Below are 25,593 nucleotides of genomic sequence, written 5' to 3'. Positions count from 1 at the left end.
CTCTTTGGACCCACTATTAACCACAGAGGATTTGGGAGGTCCTAGACTCTGAGGAGCCTTGACGTACAAAGTGGGGATGAACAGGAGAAAGAAAATGGCAAGTCTCTAAGGCTTGCACTGGACATAAGGGGGAAAGAAAAGATGAACTCTGTCTAAGGTGTACTGTTCAGTTTTCTCTAATGAAAGAAGGCAGGACTTAGGGACAGAAGCATGCTCTAGCAATAAATACTAAATGTATTTGGCTGAATTCCTCAGGGATCTCCATGTAGGATGAAACCAAGGATAAAAACGTCTAACATGGGACTTCCCTGGTGGTCCTGTGGCTAAGACTCTGTGCTCCCAATGAGGGCACCTGGGTTCGATTCCTGTTTAGGTAACTAGATCCCACATGTTGCAACTGAGAGTTCATATGCCACAACTAAAGACCTGATGCAGTCAAATTAATTATTTTTTTAATTAATTATTTTTTTAAACCACCAAAAAATCTCTATTATAGGCTAGTGAGATTATGAAGTGAGAAGACTATGATCATTAGTGAGAAGACAAAGATGACATTTTGTGAGTTTACTGAACTTAATTTTTACATCCATGAATATTCAGGGTAGATTTCAGACTGAAAAGGGTAATAAATGCATGCTTGTAAAAATGTTGGCTAATATTGAATTGGAATAATTGGATATAATTAGAATAATTATTTAAGAGTCAAGGTCCTATACACTTTATATCAAAACTAAATGACCATATAACTTAATCTATTTTTAAAGAACATTAATGGATAGTTCTCAAATATTGATACCACCATTTCTTTAGAGTAATTCTAAAGGAAGAATATATTTCTAATGATAAAGTGAAGTGAAAGTCATTCAGTCATGTTCGACTCTTTGCAACCTCTTGGACTGTAGCCTACCAGGCTCCTCTGTCCACAGAATTCTCCAGGCAAGAATATTACTAGAGTGAATAGCCATTCCCTTCTCCATGGGATCTTCCCAACCCGGGGATTGAACCCAGGTCTCCCACATTGCAGGCAGATTCTTCACCATCTGAGCCACCAGGGAAGCCTAAAAGCATATGAGATCTTAGTTCCCTGACCAGGGATCGAACCCACAGCCCCTGCATTAGAAGGTTGAGTCTTAACCACTGAACTGCCAGGAAATGTGATGAAACTACCCAGGAAATTCCTGAAGATTCTAATGATCTTTTCATTCAGTTTATAAATAACCTAAAGAACCATTTGACTCAGTAACTTAAGAGTCACACTGCAAATCTGTCTTGTAGAATAAATTTAACTTTTAAAATAAATTTAAATTTTCCAGTGAAAATGATTGTTAAAACTAGTTATCCAGTTTAATTTTAAGTCTAACATTTTTCAGTGTGTTTGGAACACCATACTATCTCAGGGAGTCCCTATAGGACACAGATAGAAAATAAGTATTTAAGACTAAAGTAAGCTAGACTATGCATACATTACAAAACAGCACAATTAATCAGACAAGTAGGGAAAAAAAGCACACACACACAAAAATGCTAGCTTTTGTCCCACCAAATAGGACAAAAGTTTTTTTTTTTACCAGTTTTCCCACCTGGTAAAACTGCAGGATCTGTGAGTGACAAAAGTTTGAGATAGCAAGAGCCCGGAATGGAAAGATCCACCTCTTTTTCATCACCCTCCTCATCTTCATCTTCATCTAGGTCATCAGGAGTTTGGATTTCTGGTCTTACCTGAAATGAGAGAGAAGGTGATACTAAAACCTTTTACTTTCCCTTTTCAAAGTTCATTGGGACTCATTGCTCTACAATGTCAAAAGATCATTAAAATTTATTTTCAAATTAACTAAATGGTAAATTCTAATCATCTTATTAGATACACTCCCAGATCGATGTAAAGAACTAATGGTAATATAGTAAGAAAATCATCATAAACCAGCATAAGCAATGATTACTAGAGAAAACGAATAAAAATTTTACACCATCAGACAATCAAATGCAAACACATTCAGTATATCAAACTTCTATCATTTATAATTAGATATTTGCCTTGTCTGAATACATTTTTTTTTAAAAATCGGTGATTTTGGCTATATTTCTATGATAATGCTTAAAATCTTCTAGTAGGATATATAATAGAGATCAGGAAGACACAGAATGCTTTAGTTGACTTATTGTTTGACTCTACAGTTTGTTGCAAGAGAATATAAAAACACTAAATCTGTAATTGGTAGCTCAACTTTATTGTGTCTAATTTGCCATTTGAAGATTTGTGATTAGTCAGGTTTATTTGAACCAAAAATTAAAAAGGTAGAAAGATTACCACTATTGTAATTTCCACGAGATATAACTGTTAAGCAATTAATTAAATTTTTAATACTTTCAATGATACACCATTGTCATGCCCATGGAGATAATTAAGCATTAGGGGAGGAAATCAAAATATATAAAAGTGGTTGCTATAACCATAAAGTGCCAGAACCCAGTCATTACCATTAGTCTGTCTCCCAGAGTTATTTTTAGAAATAATTAACAATTCCTGCAGACTGCCTTCTTCATAGGTCCCCAAAGCACTGTTCCATTTAGGAACTGCACTGAGTCAGGAAACTTGCAAGGGGATAAAAGAAAACAGAGATAAAATGTTTCTCAAGTATAGCAACCTCAACTCTGATGAAGCCTTTCAACCATAACTAGTGTTCTTTTTTGCTAGTGAAGGATTGAAAGCAACCTGACTATCGAGTACTTTCCAAGACAAGATTTAATTCTGATTCAATTTTGAGGACCTAACTCTCAGAGGACTGAGCCAGCAGTAATTACAGAGATAACAATGATGTATGCTCTGTGGAGGGCATGCCCGCATTTGCTGCTATCAGTGTACACCAGAGAAACCGTGGCACATTGCAAACCCTTTGGTTCTGACAAGGAGGGTTTTCTGAGTATCTCTGGTCTGCTTGTAGACTTGGAATTTGCCACATTAGTAGCATCAAGAGGTATCCTAGAGATTGTTTTTTTTTTTGTTGGGTTTTTTTTTTTGCCATATATGTGGCATGTGGGATCTTAGTTCCCTGACCAGGAATAGAACCCACATTCTCTGCAGAAGGGAGGATTCTTAACCACTGGACTGCCAGAGATATGCTCTATCCTAGAGATTTTAACTATTCCTAGCTGCCTAAAAAGTTCCCCCAAAGGAGCTGGTTCTGGGTCCATTTACCTTGCTTCCTGACTTTTTACACATCATAGTACAAATTGAAAAAAGTATTTGAAGAGCATACAGGGGGAAACAGACATTAATGCTTACAGCTGGAGACTCTATGAATAACACTGGTTACCACACCAGAGCATCAGTGTGTGCATGCCAAGTCACTTCAGTCATGTCTGACTCTGTGTGACCCCATGGACTGTTGCCCCCCAGGCTCCTCTGCCCATGGGATTCTCCAGGCAAGACTATCAGAGTGGGTTGCCATGCCCTCCTCCCAGGGATTTTCCTGACCAGAGGTTGAACTCGTGTCTCTTATGTCTCCTGCACTGGCAGGTGGGTTCTTACCACCAGTGCCACCTGGGAAGCCCCCAGAGTACCACAGCACTGGGGAACTCTGCAGCATGTCATGTTCACAGAGACAGGGGCCTCTGGGAGGTGGAAGGCAGCACTAAACCCTTAAGCTAAGATGAAAACTCAGAGGGATGGTGCAGTTGTGGAGAAATCAGAACCCTTATACACTGTTCATAGGAACATAAAATGGCACAGCCCCTATGGAAAATAGTTTGACAGTTTCTCAGAAAGTTAAAAGCAGACTTACCCAGGAGGACTGCCCAACAATCCTACTCTTAGGTATATGACCAAAAGAAGTAAAAATAAACGATCACACAAAACTTGCCCATCAACGTTCATGAATGTGAATACATTAGTGGTAATAGCCAAAAAAATGGAAGCAACTCAAATATCCATGAGCACATAAACAAAATATGGCATACCTATACAATGGAGCATTATTCAGTCATAAATGGGTATTAAATGCAGGTATGTGTTACTCATGAACTTGGAAAACATTATGCTAAGTGAACAAAGCCAGTCACTAAAGCCAGATATTATATGATTTCATTATAGGAAAAGTTCAGGTCAGGTAAATTTTTAGAGACAGAAAGCATACTAACAGTTGCTTAGTGCTGGGGAGAGAGGGGAAGGGTAATGGAATTGGTGGCTAATAGAATGTTCTAAAATTAGATTGTAGTAGCTCGGTGATTACATGAACAATTCTTTGAACACAGTAAAACCACTAGGATTGTATGCCTTAAATGAGTGAACCGTATGGGATACATATTATATCTCAATAAAGATGGTGGCTCAGATGGTAAAGAATCCACCTGCCAGTGTAGAAGACTTGGGTTCAATCCCTGGGTGGGGAAGATCCCCTGGGGAAGGGAACGGTAACCCATTCCAGTATTCTTGCCTGGAGAATTCCACAAACAGAGGAGCCTGACGACCTACAGTCCATGGGGTCACAAAGAGCTGGACACGACTGAGTGACTAACACTTTCACTTTTCAAAGTTGTTTAGAAAGAAAGGACGGAAGGCTGTAAGAAAGAGAGGAAAGGGGAGAGAGTGTGACCTGGAGGAGGGAGCAGCTGAGGAGGCAGCCACATAAGCGGAAGCATAGGAAACAAGCAGAAGCTGCCACACCCTTCACATGGACCTGAACTGGCGTATGGGCTACGCCAGATAACCAAACACTCTTAATTCCAGAATTACTTCATCTCAAAGAATACGATCTTTCTTGCACACATTTTAGCTTATCCAGTTTCTGTTCAACCTGTTTCTGTTTATTTAGATATATATATATATAAAATATATATAAATGATTTAACAACATTTGTCTATATCTTGCATATGCATATATTTTAACAAAGAAATTAGAAATGTACTGTCATTTAAGTACAGAAATACCCTGCCTACTTATAATGGTATGATTACTCCTTCAATTATGTTTCTTCAAAGGTGAGCTGATTCTCCTGAACAGATTAGCACTTATTGTTAGACCTTGGCTTCATTACACATCCCTCCTCCTCTGCTCACTTTTCTTCGAGCATTTGTTCCAGCTTCCCTATACTGCTGCTGCTGCTGCTAAGTCACGTCAGTCGTGTCCGACTCCATGCGACCCCATGGACGGCAGCCCATGAGGCTCCCCCGTCCTTGGGATTCTCCAGGCAAGAACACTGGAGTGGGTTGCCATTTCCTTCTCCAATGCATGAGAGTGAAAAGTGAAAGTGAAGTCGCTCAGCCGTGTCCGACTCTTAGCGGCCCCATGGACTGCGGCCCACCAGGCTCCTCTGCCTTTTCCCTTGACTTGTATGCAACAATGGAATAGGATCAACATGAGTACAACTAGAGAAAATCGAGGGAAGACTTACGAAAGGATACTTCTTAAAATGATAAAATGTTGGTAACTGTATCATATTAGCTACTCAAACATCCAGGGGAAAAAAAAGGGGGGAGGTCTTTTTAGAACATACACACACACACAGACACACACACATGCACGCACATACAGACACCAACTACGCCCTTCCAATTACAGCTAAGCTTTGTTGAAGAAATTTAAAGGGAGAGCCAAATATAAAATGATAAATCACTTTTAAAATCTGCTTTAAGTTGAATATTGAAAAGCTTATCCTACAAAATGCTTCACTACACGTTCTGAACCAGATAACCTTTCAGCCATTCTTCTGTGTGTACAACCTATAAAAATCCAGGAGTTTGTAGATAAGCAGAGAATTTTATTTGGAACATGTCAAGTATCTGCATAAATTCATTTACAAAAAGAAACAGCTTCTGATGAATGCAATGACATTCACTTAAATCAAAGCCGAACAGGTTACACCACATTAATACCAACCCAGGGTGCATAATGAATTCTTTTATATTACTCACTTCTAAAATTAACTCCAGAAATCAACAACACAATCTATCTTAAGAGCTTTATAATAAAAAGCTCAATTTTTAAACAGCCAAATATTTTTTAATGAACCCAAGTCACAGAAAAATCAACTGAAATGTTTATCCATTATTGACTGTTTTACCAGAAACACAATTCTCGATAGTTTTTTTTTTTTTGGTTTGTTTTTTCATTTTGGTTCATTTGTGGGGTGTGAGGGGGCACTAAAGAAGGTGAAAGAGAAGGATAAACAGCTAAAAGATTAAGAAATACAAACTAAATGGGGAAAAAATCATTCTATTTAATATTGAAATAAGTCCTCAAAGAAGCCCCATTGAATTTTTTAACCAATTTTAGATTTGCATATTTCAAACGATTAACAATATTGTTACAAATGAATAAACACATGGATTCATTCAACATTCCCAGCTCATAAGACAGCCTAGCACTTAGTATATGTATGTCCAATAAATAATTATTAAAGCAATGCAACTGTTAAGTGTCTATCAACAACAATCCACAGAAGTTCCTAATAATACATCAGTAACAAGAAAGATGAGTTAATGAATCTGGTATTCAAATCCCTACCTCACATGGTGTCTTATTCAGTTCTGCTCTCCAGAGACATTTTCCATCTTACCGCACATGTACTGTTTCATTTAACCCTACACCTTCCTGCTGATGCCTGCCACTCCTTTAATGGCTTTTGATTTACCAGCCCGTTAGCTTTCTCTCAACAAGATTCAGTTTGGTGGATGAAGCAATGAACAAGAAATCTTTCTATAGTAAATTTAAAGAAAGGTATACTTAGAAAAGTAGTTGAATTATAATCCACGAAGTAACCATGTGGATATTATCCACTGTGAAAGTGAAAGTCACTCAGTTGTGTCTGACTCTTTGCAACCCCATGGACTATACAATCTATGGAATTCTCCAGGCCAGAATACTGGAGTGGGTAGCCCTTACCTTCTCCAAACCTTCCCAAACCAGGGATCGAACCCAGGTCTCCTTCACTGCAGGTAGATTCTTTACCGAGCCACCAGGGAAGCCCAATTATCCATTATATCTACTTTGTTTTATTTGTTAAAAATATTTATTTAGTTGGCTGCACTGGGTCTTAGTTGTGGCACTGGGAATCTGCATTGTCACATGCGGGACCTTTCACTGTGGTTCACAGACTTTCTAGTTGTGGCACACGGGCTTAAGTTGCTCGGTGGCATGTGGGATCTTAGTTTCTCCTACATTGCAAGGTGGATTCATTACCACTGGACTACCATGGAAGTCCCCACTGTATCTTTAAAAAATTTTTTTTCTACTTGAAATTCACAGAATGTTTTGCTAACAGATTATCTCACAAGTTTCCACAAATAGAAAAAGAGACTGTGGACACACTTTCACTGGAAAGGTATACAAGTAGCCTTCAGTTTTGTGAGTAAGCCAATTGCCCGTGGTGCAGAGTGAGGAATCTTAGATCTTACAACTAGAAAAGTCCCTACCTGGAGAGACTTCTGAAACAGTTGAAAGTACACTTTCAGAGAAAGAGAGTCACAGTTTCACATTACTGCCATCATCCACAACACAGAGGCGGGAGCTGACTGGGTTGCATCCTTTCCCTTTGGGGACTTGTTTGGAATATGAACATATTGCCCATTTGGGGGCTTTTAGTTCTTCAAACAACCAAACTGAAAATCAGTAATGGATAAAAAGAAGAATGCATGGTGTGTGGCCTTGGAAGTAATGATTTCTTCATGTGGAGGAAGGTTCTCTATATCAGAAGCTGGGGGTTGGAGGGAGGTAGACTCTGTTAAACCATTAAGTCCTCTCATCTTAATCCCATTTGAGAGAACGATTCGCTGGAGGCTCTGTCAGTAAAGAATCTACCTACAATGCAGGAGACCAGGTTCGACTCTTGGGTCAGAAAGATCCCCGGGAGAAGGAAATGGCAACCCACTCCAGTATTCTTGCCTGGGAAATCCCATGGACAGAGGAGCCTGGTGGGTTACAGTCCATGGGGTCACAAAGAGCTGGACATGACTAAGTGACTTAACCACCAAACTACCACCAGAGAACCAGATACCTGTAGAAGTGAGTCATATCCCAGAAGGGAGTTAGGGCATTAAAAAAATGTTGAAAAAGCAAGGCTAAAATAAGTCTTAGAGATTTCCTTTATAGACCTTCAGGCTCTGTTGGGTGAAAACCCAAGCATATATATAAACCCAACTCTACATCACTACTCTTTACATTGGAAGATATAAAGAGCTATTTACGGTTATTCAAGGATCTGAGGATATAGGAGTGAAGTTAAGAAAGTAATATTTGACTGAGTATAGCACTTAACTGAGTATTAACTCTAACAAACATAATCAGAAACTGAACACAACCCTCAAGTAAGATAAAATCCAGGGCTTCCCTGGTGGCTCAGAAGTAAAGAATCTGCCTACAGTGGAGGAGACATGGGCTCGATCTCTGGGTCGGGAAGATCCCCTGGAGAAGGGAATGGCAACCCAGTCCAGTATTCTTGTTTGGGAAATCCCATGGACAAGGAGCCTGGCAGGCTACAGTCCTGGGGGTCACAGAATAGTTGAACATGACTTAGCAACTAAACCACCACAGAATAAAATATAAACATATCAACATTTAAAGAGGTGGAGACTAAATAGTGAAGAGTATATGGCAGTTATTTAATAAAAGCTATTATGCCAGCTGGAATATTTCAGTAATAATAGCTAAAAATAAGGCAATCATTATACTGTGATCTAAGTTAGAAAATGCTTATTTAAAATAATAATAACAAAAAAGTAGCTTTCTAGAAACTGTAGCTAACCTATTGGTAAGAGTCTGTAAATCAAATATACATGTGACTTTTTCCTTTGTCTTTTTTTTTTTTTAAGAAGCTATGGGTATTGCTGATCACCATAGTGCAGTCTGAAATCCCATCTTTTTAAATTTTATGAGTCAAAGAACAAATCTTTTCTTAAGATTTCCTGTTTGTGATAACTGCATGACAAGCTGCCCAATCTGTCTTTGAGTTCTCAATAACACGGGAAATCCTGCCTTCTGATGGATTTGGTTTTACAAGAGCCTATCGTCAGTCCCTTCAATTCAATTCAATAAACAGAAACTTGCCTGGTTCCTACTGACATCTAATCGTTGAATAAAGTCAATCCAGAAGAAAAAATCAACCCATTTTAAAATGCTTGAGGATCCCAAGAAATTCATCACAAAATTTCTTGCCATTTAACCCCTAGAATGGATTTTGGGTCATCTTACACATAACTTCTTCTAACACAATGTCTTCTTCACTCTCTAATGGCATTCAGCAAACATTTGTAGGGACCTCTCTGGTGCTCCAGTGGTTAAACTTTGACTTTCAGTGCAGGGGTTAGGGGTTTGATCCCTGGTTGGGGAGGTCAAATGCCAACATCCGCTGGATCATCAAAAAAGCAAGAGAGTTCCAGAAAATATCTACTTCTGCTTTATTGACTATGCCAAAGCCTTTGACTGTGTGGATCACAATAAACTGTGGACAATTCTGAAAGACATGGGAGTACCAGACCACCTGATCTGCCTCTTGAGAAACCTATATGCACATCAGGAAGCAACAGTTCGAACTGGACATGGAACAACAGACTGGTTCCACATAGGAAAAGGAGTACGTCAAGGCTGTATATTGTCAGCCTGCTAATTTAACTTATATGCAGAGTATGTCATGAGAAATGCTGGGCTGGAAGAAGCACAAGCTGGAATCAAGATTGCCGGGAGAAATATCAATAACCTCAGATATGCAGATGACACCACCCTTATGGCAGAAAGTGCAGAAGAACTAAAAAGCTTCTTGATGAAAGTGAAAGAGGAGAGTGAAAAAGTTGGCTTACATTTGGCTCAACATTCAGAAAACTAAGATCATGGCATCTGGTCCCATCACTTCATGGGAAATAGATGGGGAAACAGTGGAAACAGTAGCTGACTTTATTTTTCTGGGCTCCAAAATCACTGCAGATGGTGATTGCAGCCATGGAATTAAAAGACGCTTACTCCTTGGAAGGAAAGTTATGACCAACCTAGATAGTATATTCAAAAGCAGAGACATTACTTTGCCAACAAAGGTCCATCTAGTCAAGGCTCTGGTTTTTCCAGTGGTCATGTATGGATGTGAGAGTTGGACTGTGAAGAAAGCTGAGTGCCAGAGAATTGATGCTTTTGAACTGTGGTGTTGGAGAGGACTCTTGAGAGTCCCTTGGACTGCAAGGAGATCCAACCAGTCCATCCTAAAGGTGATCAGTCCTGGGTGTTCATTGGTAGGACTGATGTTGAAGCTGAAACTCCAATACTTTAGCCACCTGATGTGAAGAGCTGACTCATTGGAAAAGACCCTGATGCTGGGAAAGATTGAGGGCAGGAGGAGAAGGGGACAACAGAGGATGAGATGGTTGGATGACATCATCGACTCAATGGACATAGGTTTGGGAGGACTCCTGGAGTTGGTGATGGACAGGGAGGCCTGGCATGCTGCAGTCCATGGGGTTGCAAAGAGTCAGACAAGACTAAGAGACTGAACTGAACTGAACTGGGGAGTTAGGACAAAACATAAAACAGAAGAAATATTGTAAAAAATTCAATAAACACTTTAAAAATGGTCCACATCAAAAAAAAAAACTTTAAAAAATAAAATAAACATTTGTATGTTTTTGAATTAGCACTAACACTAAACGTGAAACCATACACTTTACTCCTTAATATTACCTGAGAATTGAAAGCTGGTTATACTAGGTAGATGCTAGAAAAGGTTGGTTGTTTTTAGTCTAAAAACTGAGATAATGTCATATAATGTGTTAACACTTAAAAGAGAGGGACACCTTCACCCAGTTCTCCAGGACTATCATTTCAAAATAAATAAATAGCAGATTGTTTTCACAAGGCATCTCAAGTCTCCATCACAAATAAAGATCTTTGGGTGCCCAGGTTATAGGAAACCATACTCTGTGTAGTCTGGGTTTGGGTAAAGTGGTTCCTAGAGTGACACAGATCTGCTCTGGGCACAGGAATACAGTCACACAACCGGTCACCTTATGCAGACTACATTTTGCTCCATATGTGTCTTCCATTTGCTTCAAAGAGATTTAAATTCACTATCTGTGAAGTCTAAGACCTCTACAATCTATAACAGATAAAACAAATAGTGAATATAAATTATTATCTTTTAAGGACAATATATCTTGAGTTACAGGTAAGAACCTCTTCCATAGAGGGATAAAAATAAAGCTATACACACGGGAGAAGAGAGACAGCAGTGAGAAAGCAGAAAGGCCTACCTCTTCAGGCAGATGAAGAATTGTGTGGTCCCCCGCGCCAAAGTGTGACAGAGATTTATAGGCAGCATTTGCGACAACTGGGTCCTAGTAAAATAAACAAAAGAAATGGCATATATTAAATATCAACTCTGGAGGAAGAAAAAAAATTTTCCCTCACCAACCTTAATGTTCTATAGTCAGTGCTTTGGAAATGGTATTCACGCCTCACTTAGTATGTGCCAATTAAAAGTAGAGAGTAAACAGCATTGGGCAGACACATAAGAAGCACCAAATATTTATCCTTGTTGGGACATTAAACATAAAAATATGATTCTTCTCTGATTCTTCAGCTACTTCACAGGGAAAGTTGACCTTTTGGAATCTAAGCTTTTTCACTCGTGAGTTGGGTACAATACCACCGACACATTTTTCTCCATATTTCTTGGTTGGAAATGACATTAAAAAATGGAATGGGCTTTTTATTCATTTGATGTGCTTATTGGTGGGAAGGGGCAAAGCAGGAAAAAGAAAGGACCATTTAAAATGAGAGACAATGGCAATAGGTCCCTCTTCATATCCATTAGCATCACAAAGTAATAAGTGCATTTTATGGTGAAAATATATTAACTGGCATAAATTAAGAATAATTTTTGAAATGTAAACTTATAGTCATAATTTTTGAATTAAAAATTTTTAAATTTTATCCTATTCTTATATTACAGTTCTTTATAACAGAGTTCTATAATTCTTATAATATTCTTGTATTACAATTCCTACCCCAGCTTGGTTCTGTTTCTCTGACACCCTTCTGATAGTACCTTGTTTTGAGTATGGTTCCAGAGGAAGCTGAGGACTTGAACTTTAAAATTCTGAAAAATCAACAAACAACAGAATAAATTCTAAGACTAGGATAAAATTGAGAGTAAACAATCTAAAGTAGCAAATGTCAAAAGTAAATCACTTTCAAAAGTATACCACTTGTAACAAACTTAATCTGTACTTACTTATCATTCATAAAATGAAAACACTCAGAAATAGATTCATCATCCAAACATATGGATATGTTAAATAAGGTGAGACTTTTAGATTATTAAATTTCACTTCACTTTTCACTTTCACTTTTTCCCCAACCATTTCTTACTGACCTCTCAAATCTCAGTACAAATGTTAGATTGCTCTCCTCTTTCAGGCCACTATTCCTAATCCCCTACCCAGGCGAGAGTTCTCCCTTCTCCAAGCAGCCATATGGCACCTGGCACACTTTAGCATTTAACGTGATTATCTGGGCATGTGGTTAACTCTCTCCTAGCTTGTATAATCATTAAAGCGCTACCTGTCTTTCTCATTTCAAAGGCTGGTATATAAAGAATATAAAGCCCATTCCCTCAAATGACAAATATTTAATAAATAAGTGACCATAAAAAGCCATTTATCTTCCGGCACTTAATGTCTCCTTCATTTTAGCCGCATCTAACTTCTTGCCCTGCTAGATTATATGAGGTTCTTTTATACCTCCTTGACTTTGCATATTCTCCTCAAAACTTCAATGGAAAGCAATCTTTAGTAATTCTTCATGATCTTAGTCCAATAGCACCAACTAAATAAGGTTTCTTTAGTGTCCTCCTAAGAATGTTGGTCACGTCCACCACCATACTCTCCTAACCCTTTGAATGCACTCAACAAAAGCTATTGTAATTATTGCTGCTTGTGTCTATATCCTTTACCAACTTTTGAGCTTTTAAAGGCAGGGACTGACAATGTGGTATAATGGAGCTAGAAAGTGCTGGGTTTAGAAAACAGCTTTCATTTAGAAACTGCAGTACTGGCTCAGTTATTTGTCTTACATGTAGCAGATACTCAGTAAATATTTGTTTAATGAATGAGTCAACCTTTCAAAACCTCAGATTCTCTTGTTATAACATGAAAAATACTTTCTTATCAGATATTAGAAGTAATACTGTGACATAAAGTAACTACTGCTGGGAGTATAACTACTTAAAATAGTATCTATTATTATTTATTAGTATCTCTAAGGCCTAGTACAGCTTTAATAAATATATTCTGAGTCAATGAATGAATGTATCCAGCACTTTAAAAAGCAATTCAGAAAACACATTAATTGAAACATGGACTCTATTTTCAACAAGCTTATATTTTAATGGAGATAATATTTGTGCACATGTACCTGAAGTAAATATAAAACAGAAATAAAAGTTCTTAAGACAGTATAGATATGGAACTTTAGGAATAACAGACTCCTGCTTGAAGAAAAATTCTCAACAGATGGGATAACTTAAACTGATTCTTTATTTCCTAAAATAGACTTTAAAATTAGAGATGAAAAAGAAAGTAATTCAAGACAGAAAGAACAACATGAACAAAGGATAAGAAATAGAAAAGTTTGAAAACAGAGAAGGAAACTATAAGTGGTTTGGTTTCCCTGGGGTGCGGGAGGCAGAAAAGAAGAGTGAGGCCTGATTCTAAAAGATCTTATTGGCTCCGTATAAAACAACTGACTTCATTTTAGGTAAACAAAAGGCATTTGAAGTGAGGTGACACGGGATAGCAATGACCTAAGAAATGCTTTGGGAAACTTACATTTAACTCAGGCTTACATGCCAACAAACTCTAAGCAATTAGCAGGAAAAAAAAGTACTTAAACACACACAGGAAGAGAGAGGGGGAAGGAGAAAGAGAAGGAAAGAGAAAGCGGGGAAGGTGGGAAGAAAGGAAGGGACAGAGTGAGTGAGAATGACAGATGGAGAGGGGCTTTCTCTACATTTCTCCCCTCCTGCTCCAGGTGGGCTCCGGTCACTGAAGGAATCTCCCTTACTAGGAGAAAACTGATGGATAGACCATCCCAAAGCTGCTACCTGGACAACAGGGAAATCCGAATATGATTATAAGCATGAAGATAAACCAAAATAAAAGGTCAGCAGAAAAGAATGAAAATTTGAAGGAAAAAAACATAGTCCAAAAGACAACTTATACCAATGTAAGCAAACATAAAAACCCAACACACAAACCACTTCACACATTAACCTGTAATAAAATCTGAATAACTCAAAGTACAGGCAGCACAAAGGTACATGAGTTCAGCTCTTGAAGACAGAAAAAATATACACAACACGATATACAAAGTCCTTATTTTGTTTTTTAGTCTGAGCTCCTTATCAGTAGCCTGGCAGACTTTCTGACATCATAAAGGTATGTACCCGTGAATGGCAGTCATACAAAAAAGACTGTTGGTGAATTATATAATCTAGGAGTCTTGAATTGATTCTGTTTTAAACACCCCCAAACAAAAGCCAGAATGTGAGAATAAACTCATAATATCCCGTACTGGTTCATTTACTCATTCAATAACTACTTTCTGAATATATATTATGTGCCATGCTAGATACTGTGTCCTTGGTGAGGACAAATCTGATTTTACGCACTGTGTAGCATTTAGAATGATTAGAACAAGTATTATCTTACACTCCTGTCTTATCATGTGATCTAAAACAAGTAAGGGGCTATTCCTGGAATCTTATCTTTTAGCAAAATGTCTTCCACCGAGTGGTTCATCACAATGCCAAATACTGACTAGTTTGTAAAATTATTTTCCTCTCCTAGGACAGTTTGATTTTATAATCTTCTTCATGTAAGAATATACATGAAGAGCAAAGCTGTATATTGAAAATGTAAACTATTAATAACACACAAAAAATAAAATCTCTATGCCCAAGCTAGAAGCAAAGCACAAATAACACCATGTCTACAGTACTGGGAAAGTCTGCCCTGCCTTACTAAATCCTTTAAATAATGCTTTGTAGAATTTTAAACACCAACAAAACACATTTAAACTGTTGGTCTCACGAATTTTATTATTTGAGAAACATACTGGTTTTTAATAATCTTGACTATATTTTCATAATAAAATTTGGCATCCTTCACGTAAGTAAGTCTTAAAGACAGAGGACTAATAAGGGTGGATATCCATCTATTCCTCGGAGTCCATAAAGACATCAACATGTTCACAGAACTAAAAGCACTAAAGGATTTTTGGCAAACACAAAATTACGAATAATTTTTTCCCAAAAGTAATGGTAAAGCACACATTTTCCCAATGTAGAAACAGACAATTTGTTGAGATCCAAACACATACATCCAACCAGTCCATTCTGAAGGAGATCAGCCCTGGGTGTTCTTTGGAAGGAATGATGCTAAAGCTGAAACTCCAGTACTTTGGCCACCTCATGAGAAGAGCTGACTCACTGGAAAAGACTCTGATGCTGGGAGGGATAGGGGGCAGGAAGAAAAGGGGACGACAGAGGATGAGATGGCTGGATGGCATCACAGACTCGATGGACGTGAGTGAGTGAACTGCGGGAGTTGGTGATGGACAGGGAGGCCTGGCGTGCTGTGATTCATGGGGTTGCAAAGCGTCGGACACGACTGAGCGACTGAACTGAACTGAACTCAAACACATACCTCATACTCAGCTGTATTGACTGTTAAGGAAGGAACCAGAGAAAACAGCTCACTGAGGGTCTTCAGAATGAGAGGCCTTGTGTCACAGCTCAGCTTTGGGGAGAGAGCATTCCAAGTGGAGCGAATACAAACCACCTGTGAAGCAAACACAAAAGTCAGTACCTAACAAAATCCCAGCTCATCTGAAGCCATTAGTAAAGGAGACTGTCTTTTATTATGAGGAAACTTGAGAATAAGAACTCTTAGAAGATAGGATTTGATAAGTTGTCACCTCTTAGAAGAAATTATATAAACTAACATAAACTGTTGTTGAAGATCTAGCCTGCCTCCTAAAACTGCTTTTTTATGGCTTTATTTTGGTTAACCAAAGAAATAAAACTCTCTCTCATGCATGAATATACAGATTAGCTACACAGATTAACTCCAGATTAGCTACAAACATTGCTGAATAGCCATTCTCTCAAAACAAAGACAGGTAAGATAACGCTAGTACATTTCTAAATCCAAGTATTCACAATTTTTTATAGTTTTCCATCTTACTGAAACTATATCACCAATCAGAAAATTGAGATGTTAGCAAATACAAATAAAACACTCTCAAATCATCTTACAAATTTCTAAATGAGGTAGGTGAATTATTTTATTATTAAAATAGTAACTTAAAACTTTGTTTTAAAAGTCATTTCAGATTTTAAGAGGCTGTTAAATGACAAAAATTAAACTAATAAATGTCATTTCTAGCTTGATCCAATTTCCTTAAACCAAGTATTATAAGGCCATTTCAAGATCTGGTTTATGGATGTTCAAATATCTTCTTAAGTTCAATTCCAACTACAGCAGATGATTTCTTCACTTACAGATATTTTACTAAAACTTTAAAACTCAGGCAGGAAGAGTGACAACACATATCAATTAGAGTTGGACAAGGATTAATCTTTCTAAAACACTACAGTCTTTTATCTTAAGCTTCAATTAACACACACAATTTATTTTCATCTACTAACATAAACTGGGTTTCCCAGGTAGCTCAGTGGTAAAGAATCTGCCTGCCAATCAATGCAGGAGACGCAGGTTGGATCCCTGGGTGAGGAATATCCTCTGGAGTAGGAAATGGCAAGCACTCCAGTATTCTTACCTGGGTAAACCCCACGAACAGAGGAGCCTGGCAGCCTACAGTGCATGGGATCGCAAGGAGCTGGTCATGATTGAGTGACTGAGCACACACACTAACTCAAATTATTTAGGAAACACTACATAAGGTAAAGAATAATATATACTTAAGGACCCAGATTAAGGAAAGACTCAAATATAGCAGAAACTATCTCAGAAAACCTGGATTCAGTGCTTTTGCTCTTATTTTCCACTTTCCATGAAAGAGCAGAAAAATGCTATTTGACTTGGGATCCACTACAAATTTGGATTCCACCATCACTAAGGGTTGCGCTATCTGTCAGCCATGACATTAGACACATTTATACAAAGTAGTTCTAATATTACAAAGCAGCAGTATTTGAAATTAAAAAGAAAAAAACAGTCCTTTAAAAGCTACCAACTCAACATAGAGTATATACCGAGAGTAGTATACAGCACTAAGAGGAATAATAAAATATAATCTAACCTTCAAAGAATTTACCACCTTATCAAAAAGAAAGAGGAATGTACGTAACTCTAAATTATTGGAAAACAAAAGGCACATGATTAGATTTTGAAATATTTCCAACAGAAAATAGGCTTAGGAGGAATCCAGGTAGGAAAGCTATGTCATTGAGTGGGAGTCATTAGAGCTTTAAGAGGCAGAAAGCCTAGAGATAGGACTTGAAGAAGGAATGGAAGGAAATCAGGCAGACCTTTCGCAAGGAAGCGGAAAGCATTCGCCAAAACACAAACAAAGCAAGTTGTAGGCATGCATGAGGCCTGGTAACGAAAGGCTGGTGTAGATCAAAGAGCACCTAGAATAGCAAAGCAGTTTGGATCAGAATCAAAAGGAAAAGGAAGCCTCCAGAGATTTCTGAGTTGGGCAATAAACTAAATTCAAATGTTATTTTTGAAAGATTCTTCTGGTAGTCACAGTCAAACTCAAAGCTGTCATGAACTTCTCTAATTCTTATTTCTCCCTAGTCCTTTACATAAAGAGACTCAAAAGTTTTCCAAAAATCATACGCTCAATATAATCACTGACTATCCATGCCTTCTCCTTATTTTAAATGCCTATTTAAATTCCAACCTTCTTTGTTTCAAGACTAAGCTCAACTCTCAATTCTACAATTCACTTTTCTCTTACAATTCAGGCCTTCATTTTATCCCTTTCTTTCCTCTAACTTCCAGCATTTAAAACTCTATACTTTCCCACTTAGCATTTAATTATACTACCTAGCAGTGTACACTATTTTCGTGAATATAAATTGTCTTCTCAACCAGATACTTAGCTCCATGAAGACAACGACCACATCTAGTTCTCACTCCCTGCTCATCTAGCACACTAATAATTATATCAGATTATCAGTAGTGATCAACTACTGATGATAATGGAACCTGAGAAATAGTAAATCTGAGACAGAAAAGGAAAGAATTAAAAGGTCTTGGACAATGAATTGGAAAGTAAGACGATTTGGGCCTAGAGACCTGGGTGAATAAAAAGCAACATAATAAAATGGAGGGGAAGCTGGAAGGAGCATCTTTGCAGGAAATGGGGGGATGGATATATTTAACTGGAGTTCACAGAAAGACATCCAGAGAGAAATATTCTGCAGACATTAGGGGAAAACTCAGATGTAAGGCTGGCTAATGACAGTTTTGTCATTTAAACATTTGTATAAATCAAAAGCCAGGAAGAAGTATAGTCTCATACATGTTCTGATGCACTTTGCAGATCAACAAAAAAGATGCCTGGCCACCAATTATGGAAGTACAAAAGGGGGCCTTGTCTTTTCCATAGTGGTGAATGGGGAGGGAGGCTACATCCTCCAAGTATTTTCAAAGGTTTACACATTTTAAAAGTCTTTTTCCTAAAAAGTTTGGAAACAAATGCCTGAAATGGTACTCTATACATAGACTATGAGAAGACATTCTAGCATCTCAAGAGTGAATTGTGCCTTAGTTGTAAGCAAGGTATACCTGCCAGGAATTATCAGTAAATTTAGGCTTGCTCATACACAATCAGGAGCAGGGAAGTCTTTAATAAAGAATGCTGCTTTCTCTGACCTTCCCAATACTGGGCCATTCTTGACTAGATCTTAGAGATCGTCTGACCCTGAGGGCTCCTTGGATTCAACCTATTACCACCTTGCTATGTCCATCTCCTAGAACCTGATAGATTTCATCCACTAGCCTTATGATCTGTCATATTATATCAGATGAGCCAAGTTCATGGTCCTGGTCCCAACAGGCTTGTTTTACCTTAACAATTCATTATCCAATGACTTGTCTATTTTCAAAATACAGATTGACATCAGGCTCCAACACCTAATGGGCGACACTTGAAATGACTGATAAAGAACATTTTTTATATACTCTTGAGCTGAAATGGAAAAATTGAGAGTGGGGGTAATTAGCCAGGGCCAGAAATAAAGAGGAAAATACCTGCACTATGGTACTAAAAGGAAGTTGTCAGTTTCTGTAACCTAATAGCTTGAGTTTAAATGCACGCATGAAAAGAGGAGCTACTGCCTTTAGCCTATAGCAGGCAGGGAGTTGGAACGGAGACCTCCACATAAAGCCAGCGGGAAGGGCTGCCCTTAGTGTAATGGTTAGACTAGAAGCCACTGAGCTGAGAAATTAACATAAAAAATGGCAGTGAGCTGGGGGCTCCTGGATCACTCTTGGAAAGCACTCCCATAATATATAATCCAAATGATTTGCACAGAAAAATAAAATAATCCCCTCTAAAAATAAGTTTATAGCTTTATTCATTATAATATGATTATTTAACACCAAAGGCAAACAATCGTCAGAGCTACATGGTAGAAAACACAGGCTATATACAAAGGAGTAAATTAGAATAACAACAAACTTTTCAAAATTAACAAGACCAAATGATCATGAAATAAGATCTTAAAAGTGCTAAGGAAACTATCATACTACAATACTAAATCCACAATTCAACAGTAATGTTAAATAAGCAAAAGCAAAATAGAAGGAGCAATACGTAGGTATTATGCAGATATGGCATATGAATATTTACAAACAAACGACTCAGAATATCTTGCTTAGTTTGTCTATGAGATGTTGGAGAATTCATTCCAAGTGCTAATATTATGCACATTTTGTTGCCATTTCTGTTTCTTGGGGAGAATGACACTTTTCCATGTTATTCTTCCATAAGAACCTTAGCAACAGTAAACAGCACAGGTTAAGGAGACCCAGTGTAGCATGATATACTGGAAAGAGCTCATGATTGGAGTTATAAAGCCCATATTCTCCTATTCGGTAGTTGTGGGACTATGGCAAAGTCATTAATCTCCTTCAATCTGTTTCCGCAGCTGCAAAACAGAAATACTACTACTAACATCTGTATAGCACAAGGTTAATAGTAAAGGCAATATTGAGGCAACTGTATGCAAACATGCTTTATACACTGTAAAAGAAAGTTATTGATAGAAAAATAACGAATCATGAAAGAATCAGGGTCTTTGCTTCAATTCTTGTGCTGTAACAATGCATTTGTTCCTTTGCAGAGGCAATAGATGCCTATTACTCTAATTTTACCTCCAAAAGCTATTTCTAGCAATTCCAAAGAACAGCCTACTCCTTTTGTCCTGATGTTTTACTCCAGCAGAGGGAGAGCTTTATAAAAACCTTTAGGCTATGAACACCGCCTTATGTGCCCTTTTCATAATGAAGGTAAAAGAAACTGCCTTCACAATTAAGAGGACTCGAGTCATCATCATGCAGCGAAACCCTCTTAAGCTAATTCAGCCCACACAATTCATAAAACAGGACACTTCTGTTACCAAAATACAATAACAGGGGCTAAGAGAGAGTTTAAGGAGCCACGATCAATGGAGCAGAGACAATGGGAAAAATAACATTCTTTCCAATCCTAATAACATGGGGTTAAAGGTTATAAGTATTAAAAAATGACTAGCACAGGTTTATTTAAGCAACTTCACAGTCTTTTAATGTCTGAGTCCAGGGTATTATCAAAGCAGTGTTGTAGAAAACAACAGGAATAAATACTGAGTTGCCTTTTTACAAGTCCCTTCTAATGTAAAGGGACAGTATTTCTGATGATTCGAGTTGCTCAACTTCTATCCTGTTGATGGCAAGTAATGGAAAGACATATATCTAAATCCCAAGTTGTGGCATAGTAAATAAAATATAAGTGTGCTTGATGGGATAAAACAACTGTCATACAAACAATCCCTAACATCATTATACCATTTCCAAAGAAGGCAAGACAGAGGTCTTCAGATTGTTCCATATTTCTGAGAAACTGGCAGTTTGCAGTACAGACTTATAATTCTTATATCTGCATAGATAGAAGAGGCTGGAACTATAGAAGTGATTCAAGTAGAAACAAGTATTTATTAATACTAAACAGACTGATCTAGATATCAAGTCACCCAAGAGATTCACTATGCAGTGGCCCAGGATTTTAGGGTTCTCTTTTATTCCCCCTCGTGAGCAGCTGTAGCATCCCCAAGACACCTCCCTATAGGGAATAGTATCTTCCAGTGCAAACTCCATTGATTTCTCTGCAGGAACAGAAAGAAATGACACAAAGAGCTCCCTGCAGGGACGTTCACTTTTCAGTTTTGCTAGATTCTGTCTGGATTAATTATCTATTTCATGTCGGACATTCTTCTGGCATGAACTACCAAATTCACAGTAAGATTGTGTCAGAAATGTTCTTTGACAAGAAAATGATTAGTGCTTTATTCCTCACAAATAACCAGAGGGAATTTTCCAAAAAGGCCAGTTCCTTCCCCTGTTCAGAGAAATGGAATTTATACTTCAAGGTAAAAAAGAAAAATAATAGAAATTCAATCAAAATAGCTTAAAAAAAAAAACAACACTCCAACTGCTTAGAAGTTGTTTAGCAGATAAAAATATATGGCTATATAATCAATAAATATACCCCAGGAAGACAATACTGCACAAAGCTGAAAAAATTCTTATGTAACTAAAATTCAGGTGTAACCAAAGAGCTTCCTGTAGGGTCTCAAAGAAAATACTAGCCAGTGACATCATAAGAGTTTAGATTGAATAAGCTACAACATGGATAAAGCTTAAAAACACCAGGCTAACTATGGAGAACAGTGGAGATTTCCTAAAAAATTAAGAATAAAACTACCATATGACCCAGCAATCCCATGACTGGGGAAAATCACAGTTCAAAAAGATACAAGTATGCCAAAGTTCATTGCAGCACTACTTGCAATAGCCAGGATGTGAGGCACCCCAGAGGCCTATCAACAGATGAATGGATAAAGATGTAGAGGATATATGCATATATCTATGTATATGGAGGATAATTGCCTTATAATGTTGTGTTGGTTTCTGCCACACCACAGTGCGAGTCAGTCCTAATTGTGCGTGTGTGTATTCTCTCCCTCCTGAGCTTCCCTCTCCCCTCCTATTCCACTCTAAGTTGTCACAGAACCAGGCCAGGCTCCCTGTGTTATACAGCAGATACATACATATATACAATGTGTGTGTGTGTGTGTGTATATATATATATATATATATATATATATATATATAATGAAATATTATTCAGCCATAAAAAGGAATGAATCTGAGTCAGTTTTGGTGAGGTAGATGAACCTAGAGCCTGGTATACAGAATGAAGTCAGTCAGAAAGAGAACAATATCCCATATAATGCATATATATGAAATCTAGAAAAATAGTACTAATGAACCTATTTGCAGGGAAGGAATGGAGATGCAGATGTAGAGAACAGACTGTAAACACAGTCGGGGAAGAAGAGGGTGGGACGAATTGAGAAATTAGCACTGACATATGTACGCCATCATGGGTAAAATAGATAGCTAGTGGGCAGCTGCTATATAACACGGGGAGCCCAGCCTGGCTCTGTGACAACTTAGAGTGGGATGGGAGGGGAGAGGGAGGCTCAAGAGGGAAAGAATACAAACACACACACACACACAATTAGACTGATTCACACTGTGGTATGGCAGAAACCAACACGATATTGTAAAGCAATTATCCTCCGATTAAAAACACACACACATACACACACACACACACACACACCAGGTTGTATGAAAGAAGCCAGTCACAAAATACAACATATTATATGACTCCATTTATACAAAATGGAAAACAGGCAAATTTAGAGAGACCAAAAGTAAATCATTGATTGTATAGGGTTGGGGGCAGGGGAGGGATGGAGGCACTGTGCGATGACAGTTAGGGGATACAGAGCTTCTTTTGGGAGTGATGAAAATGTTCTAAACTTGAAAGTCATGATGGTTGCAAAACTCTGTCAATATATTAAAAATCATCAAAGTGTAAACTGTAAATTAGTGAACTGTTCTATTTGTGAATTTTATCTCACTAAATCTTTTTATAAAAAAAAAAGAGTTCAGATTTAGTGTGGACCTGTTTGACACCACGGAAACAGATATTTTGGTATCAGAGAAGTTTAAGCTGGAACCTTGCCTGTGCCACTAATTAGCTAAATGACCTTTGGTTTTCCTTCTCTGCAAAATGAAGGGTTGTGCTTGTATTAGGACTCTCTGGAGAAATAAAACCAACAAAAAAGAAAAGAAAGAAGGATGAGGGAAGGAAGAAAGATAAATAAAGATAGGGAGATGGATAGAGAAAAATATTTATTAGAGGAAGTGTCTCAAGCAGTCGTGGAGGTCAAGAAGTCCCACGTCTGCAGGCTGGAGAACCAGGAAAGCAAGTGATGCAAATCAGATCAAGTTCAAAGACGTGAGAACCAGGTGGCTGCAGTGTAAGTCACAGTGTCTGCAGGTGCAAGAACCAGGAGCTCGAAAGTCCGGGGGCAAGAGAAGAAGGATGCCCTGTATCAGAATTTACCCTTCCTTTGCTTTTTTGCTCCCTTCCAGCCATCATTGGATTAGTTGATGCTGCCCACACTGTTAAGGGCAGATCTTGCTTCTAAGCCTAGGATTCAAATGCTAATCCCTGTCAGAAATACCCTCACAGACACACACAGAAATTATGTTTTACCAACTATCTGGGCATTTCGTAGGCCTGTCAAGTTGGCACAGAAAATCAAGTTGGCATAGAAAATATACTATCATAGTATAAAAATACTCATCAATAAAAGATTGGGCCACATATGAAAATGTAATATACAATGAAATACTATGTAAGTGTAAAAAAAAGTATATATATATATTGCCAGGAAAAAAAGTATACACTCTATTAGGATGGAAAAATCAGGTTATAATACACAGTATGCTCAATAAAAGGTGTTCCCCAGCTTAGACAGTAAAAGAATCTGCCTGCAATGTGGGAGACCCAGGTTCAATCCTTGGGTCAGGAAGATCCCCTGGAGAAGGGAATGGCAACCCACTCCAGTATTTTTGCCTGGAAAATCCCAGGGACAGAGGAGCCTGGTGGGCTGCCGTCTATGGGATCGCACAGAGTTGGACATGACTGAGCGACTTTGCAGCAGCAAGCTAGTGTCTGGCAGCTGCCAGTATTCCGTGGGCCATGATTCCTTTCTCACACCATCACACCGCCTTTTCTTCTCTTTCAGTTGTCACGCCACATCTCTCTTTACAGTAGTTAAATCTGTCTCCTTCTTAAAGGCACACTTGTGATTACATTTAGGGTAACACACAGATATGGTATGGACCTAACAGAAGCAGAAGATATTAAGAAGAGGTGGCGAGAATATACAGAAGAACTGTACAAAAAAGATCTTCACAACCCAGATAACCACGATGGTGTGACCACTCACCTACAGCCAAACATCTTGGAATGTGAAGTCAAGTGGGCCTTAGGAAGCATGACTACAAACAAAGCTAGTGGAGGTGATGGAATTCCAGTTGAGCAATTTCAAATCCTAAAAGATAATGCTGTGAAAGTGCTGCTCTCAATATGTCAGCAAATTTGGAAAACTCAGCAGTGGCCACAGGACTGGAAAATACCTGTTTTCATTCCAATCCATAAGAAAGGCAATGCCAAAGAATGCTCAAACTACTGCACAATTCCATTCATCTCACATGCTAGTAAAGTAATGCTCAAAATTCTCCAAGTCAGGCTCAGCAATAAGTGAACTGTGAACTTCCAGATGTTCAAGCTGGACTTAGAAAAGGCAGAGGAACCAGAGATCAAATTGCCAACATCCGCTGAATCATCAAAAAAGCAGGAGAGTTGCCGAAAAACATCTATTTCTGCCTTATTCACCATGCCAAAGCCTTTGACTGTGTGGATCACAATAAACTGCAGAAAATTCTGAAAGAGATGGGAATACTAGACCACCTGACCTGCCTCTTAAGAAATCCATATGCAGGTCAGGAAGCAATAGTTAGAACTGGACATGGAACAACAGACTGGTTCCAAATAGGAAAAGGAGTAAGTCAAGGCTGTATATTGTCACCCTGCTTATTTAACTTATATACAGAGTACATCATGAAAAATGCTGGGCTGGATAAAGCACAAGCTGGAATCAAGATTGCCGGGAGAAATATCCATAACCTCAGATATGCAGATGACACCACCCTTATGGCAGAAAGTGAAGAAGAATTGAAGAGCCTCTTGATGAAAGTCAAAGAGAAGAGTGAAAAAGTTGGCTTAAAGCTCAACATTCAGAAAACAAAGATCATGGCATCCGGTCCCATCACTTCATGGGAAATAGATGGGGAAACAGTGGAAACAGTGTCAGACTTTATATTTTGGGCTCGAAAATCACTGCAGATGGTGATTGCAGCCATGGAATTAAAAGATGTTTACTCCTTGGAAGGAAAGT

General features: G+C 38.2%; 1 protein-coding gene across 3 annotated transcripts in view; it reads right to left on the bottom strand.

Moving 5' to 3' along the window:
- The window catches only part of FOCAD (focadhesin), a 298,144-nt gene that overhangs the window by 102,541 nt on the left and 170,010 nt on the right, over positions 1-25,593 (bottom strand). For all 3 annotated transcript variants that reach the window (XM_027964571.2, XM_042243479.1, XM_060409523.1), the window contains exons 16-19: positions 15,683-15,817; positions 12,025-12,075; positions 11,228-11,311; positions 1,581-1,719 (exon numbers count right to left, since the gene is read on the bottom strand). In XM_027964571.2, coding sequence (XP_027820372.2) covers positions 1,581-1,719; positions 11,228-11,311; positions 12,025-12,075; positions 15,683-15,817 — 409 coding nt within the window. The remainder of the gene's footprint in view (positions 1-1,580; positions 1,720-11,227; positions 11,312-12,024; positions 12,076-15,682; positions 15,818-25,593) is intronic.

Source organism: Ovis aries, chromosome 2, assembly GCF_016772045.2.
Source record: "Ovis aries strain OAR_USU_Benz2616 breed Rambouillet chromosome 2, ARS-UI_Ramb_v3.0, whole genome shotgun sequence".
Taxonomy (NCBI): Eukaryota; Metazoa; Chordata; class Mammalia; order Artiodactyla; family Bovidae; genus Ovis; species Ovis aries.
Note: the sequence above shows the minus strand (reverse complement) of the source record. Positions and strands in the feature narration are given on the sequence as shown.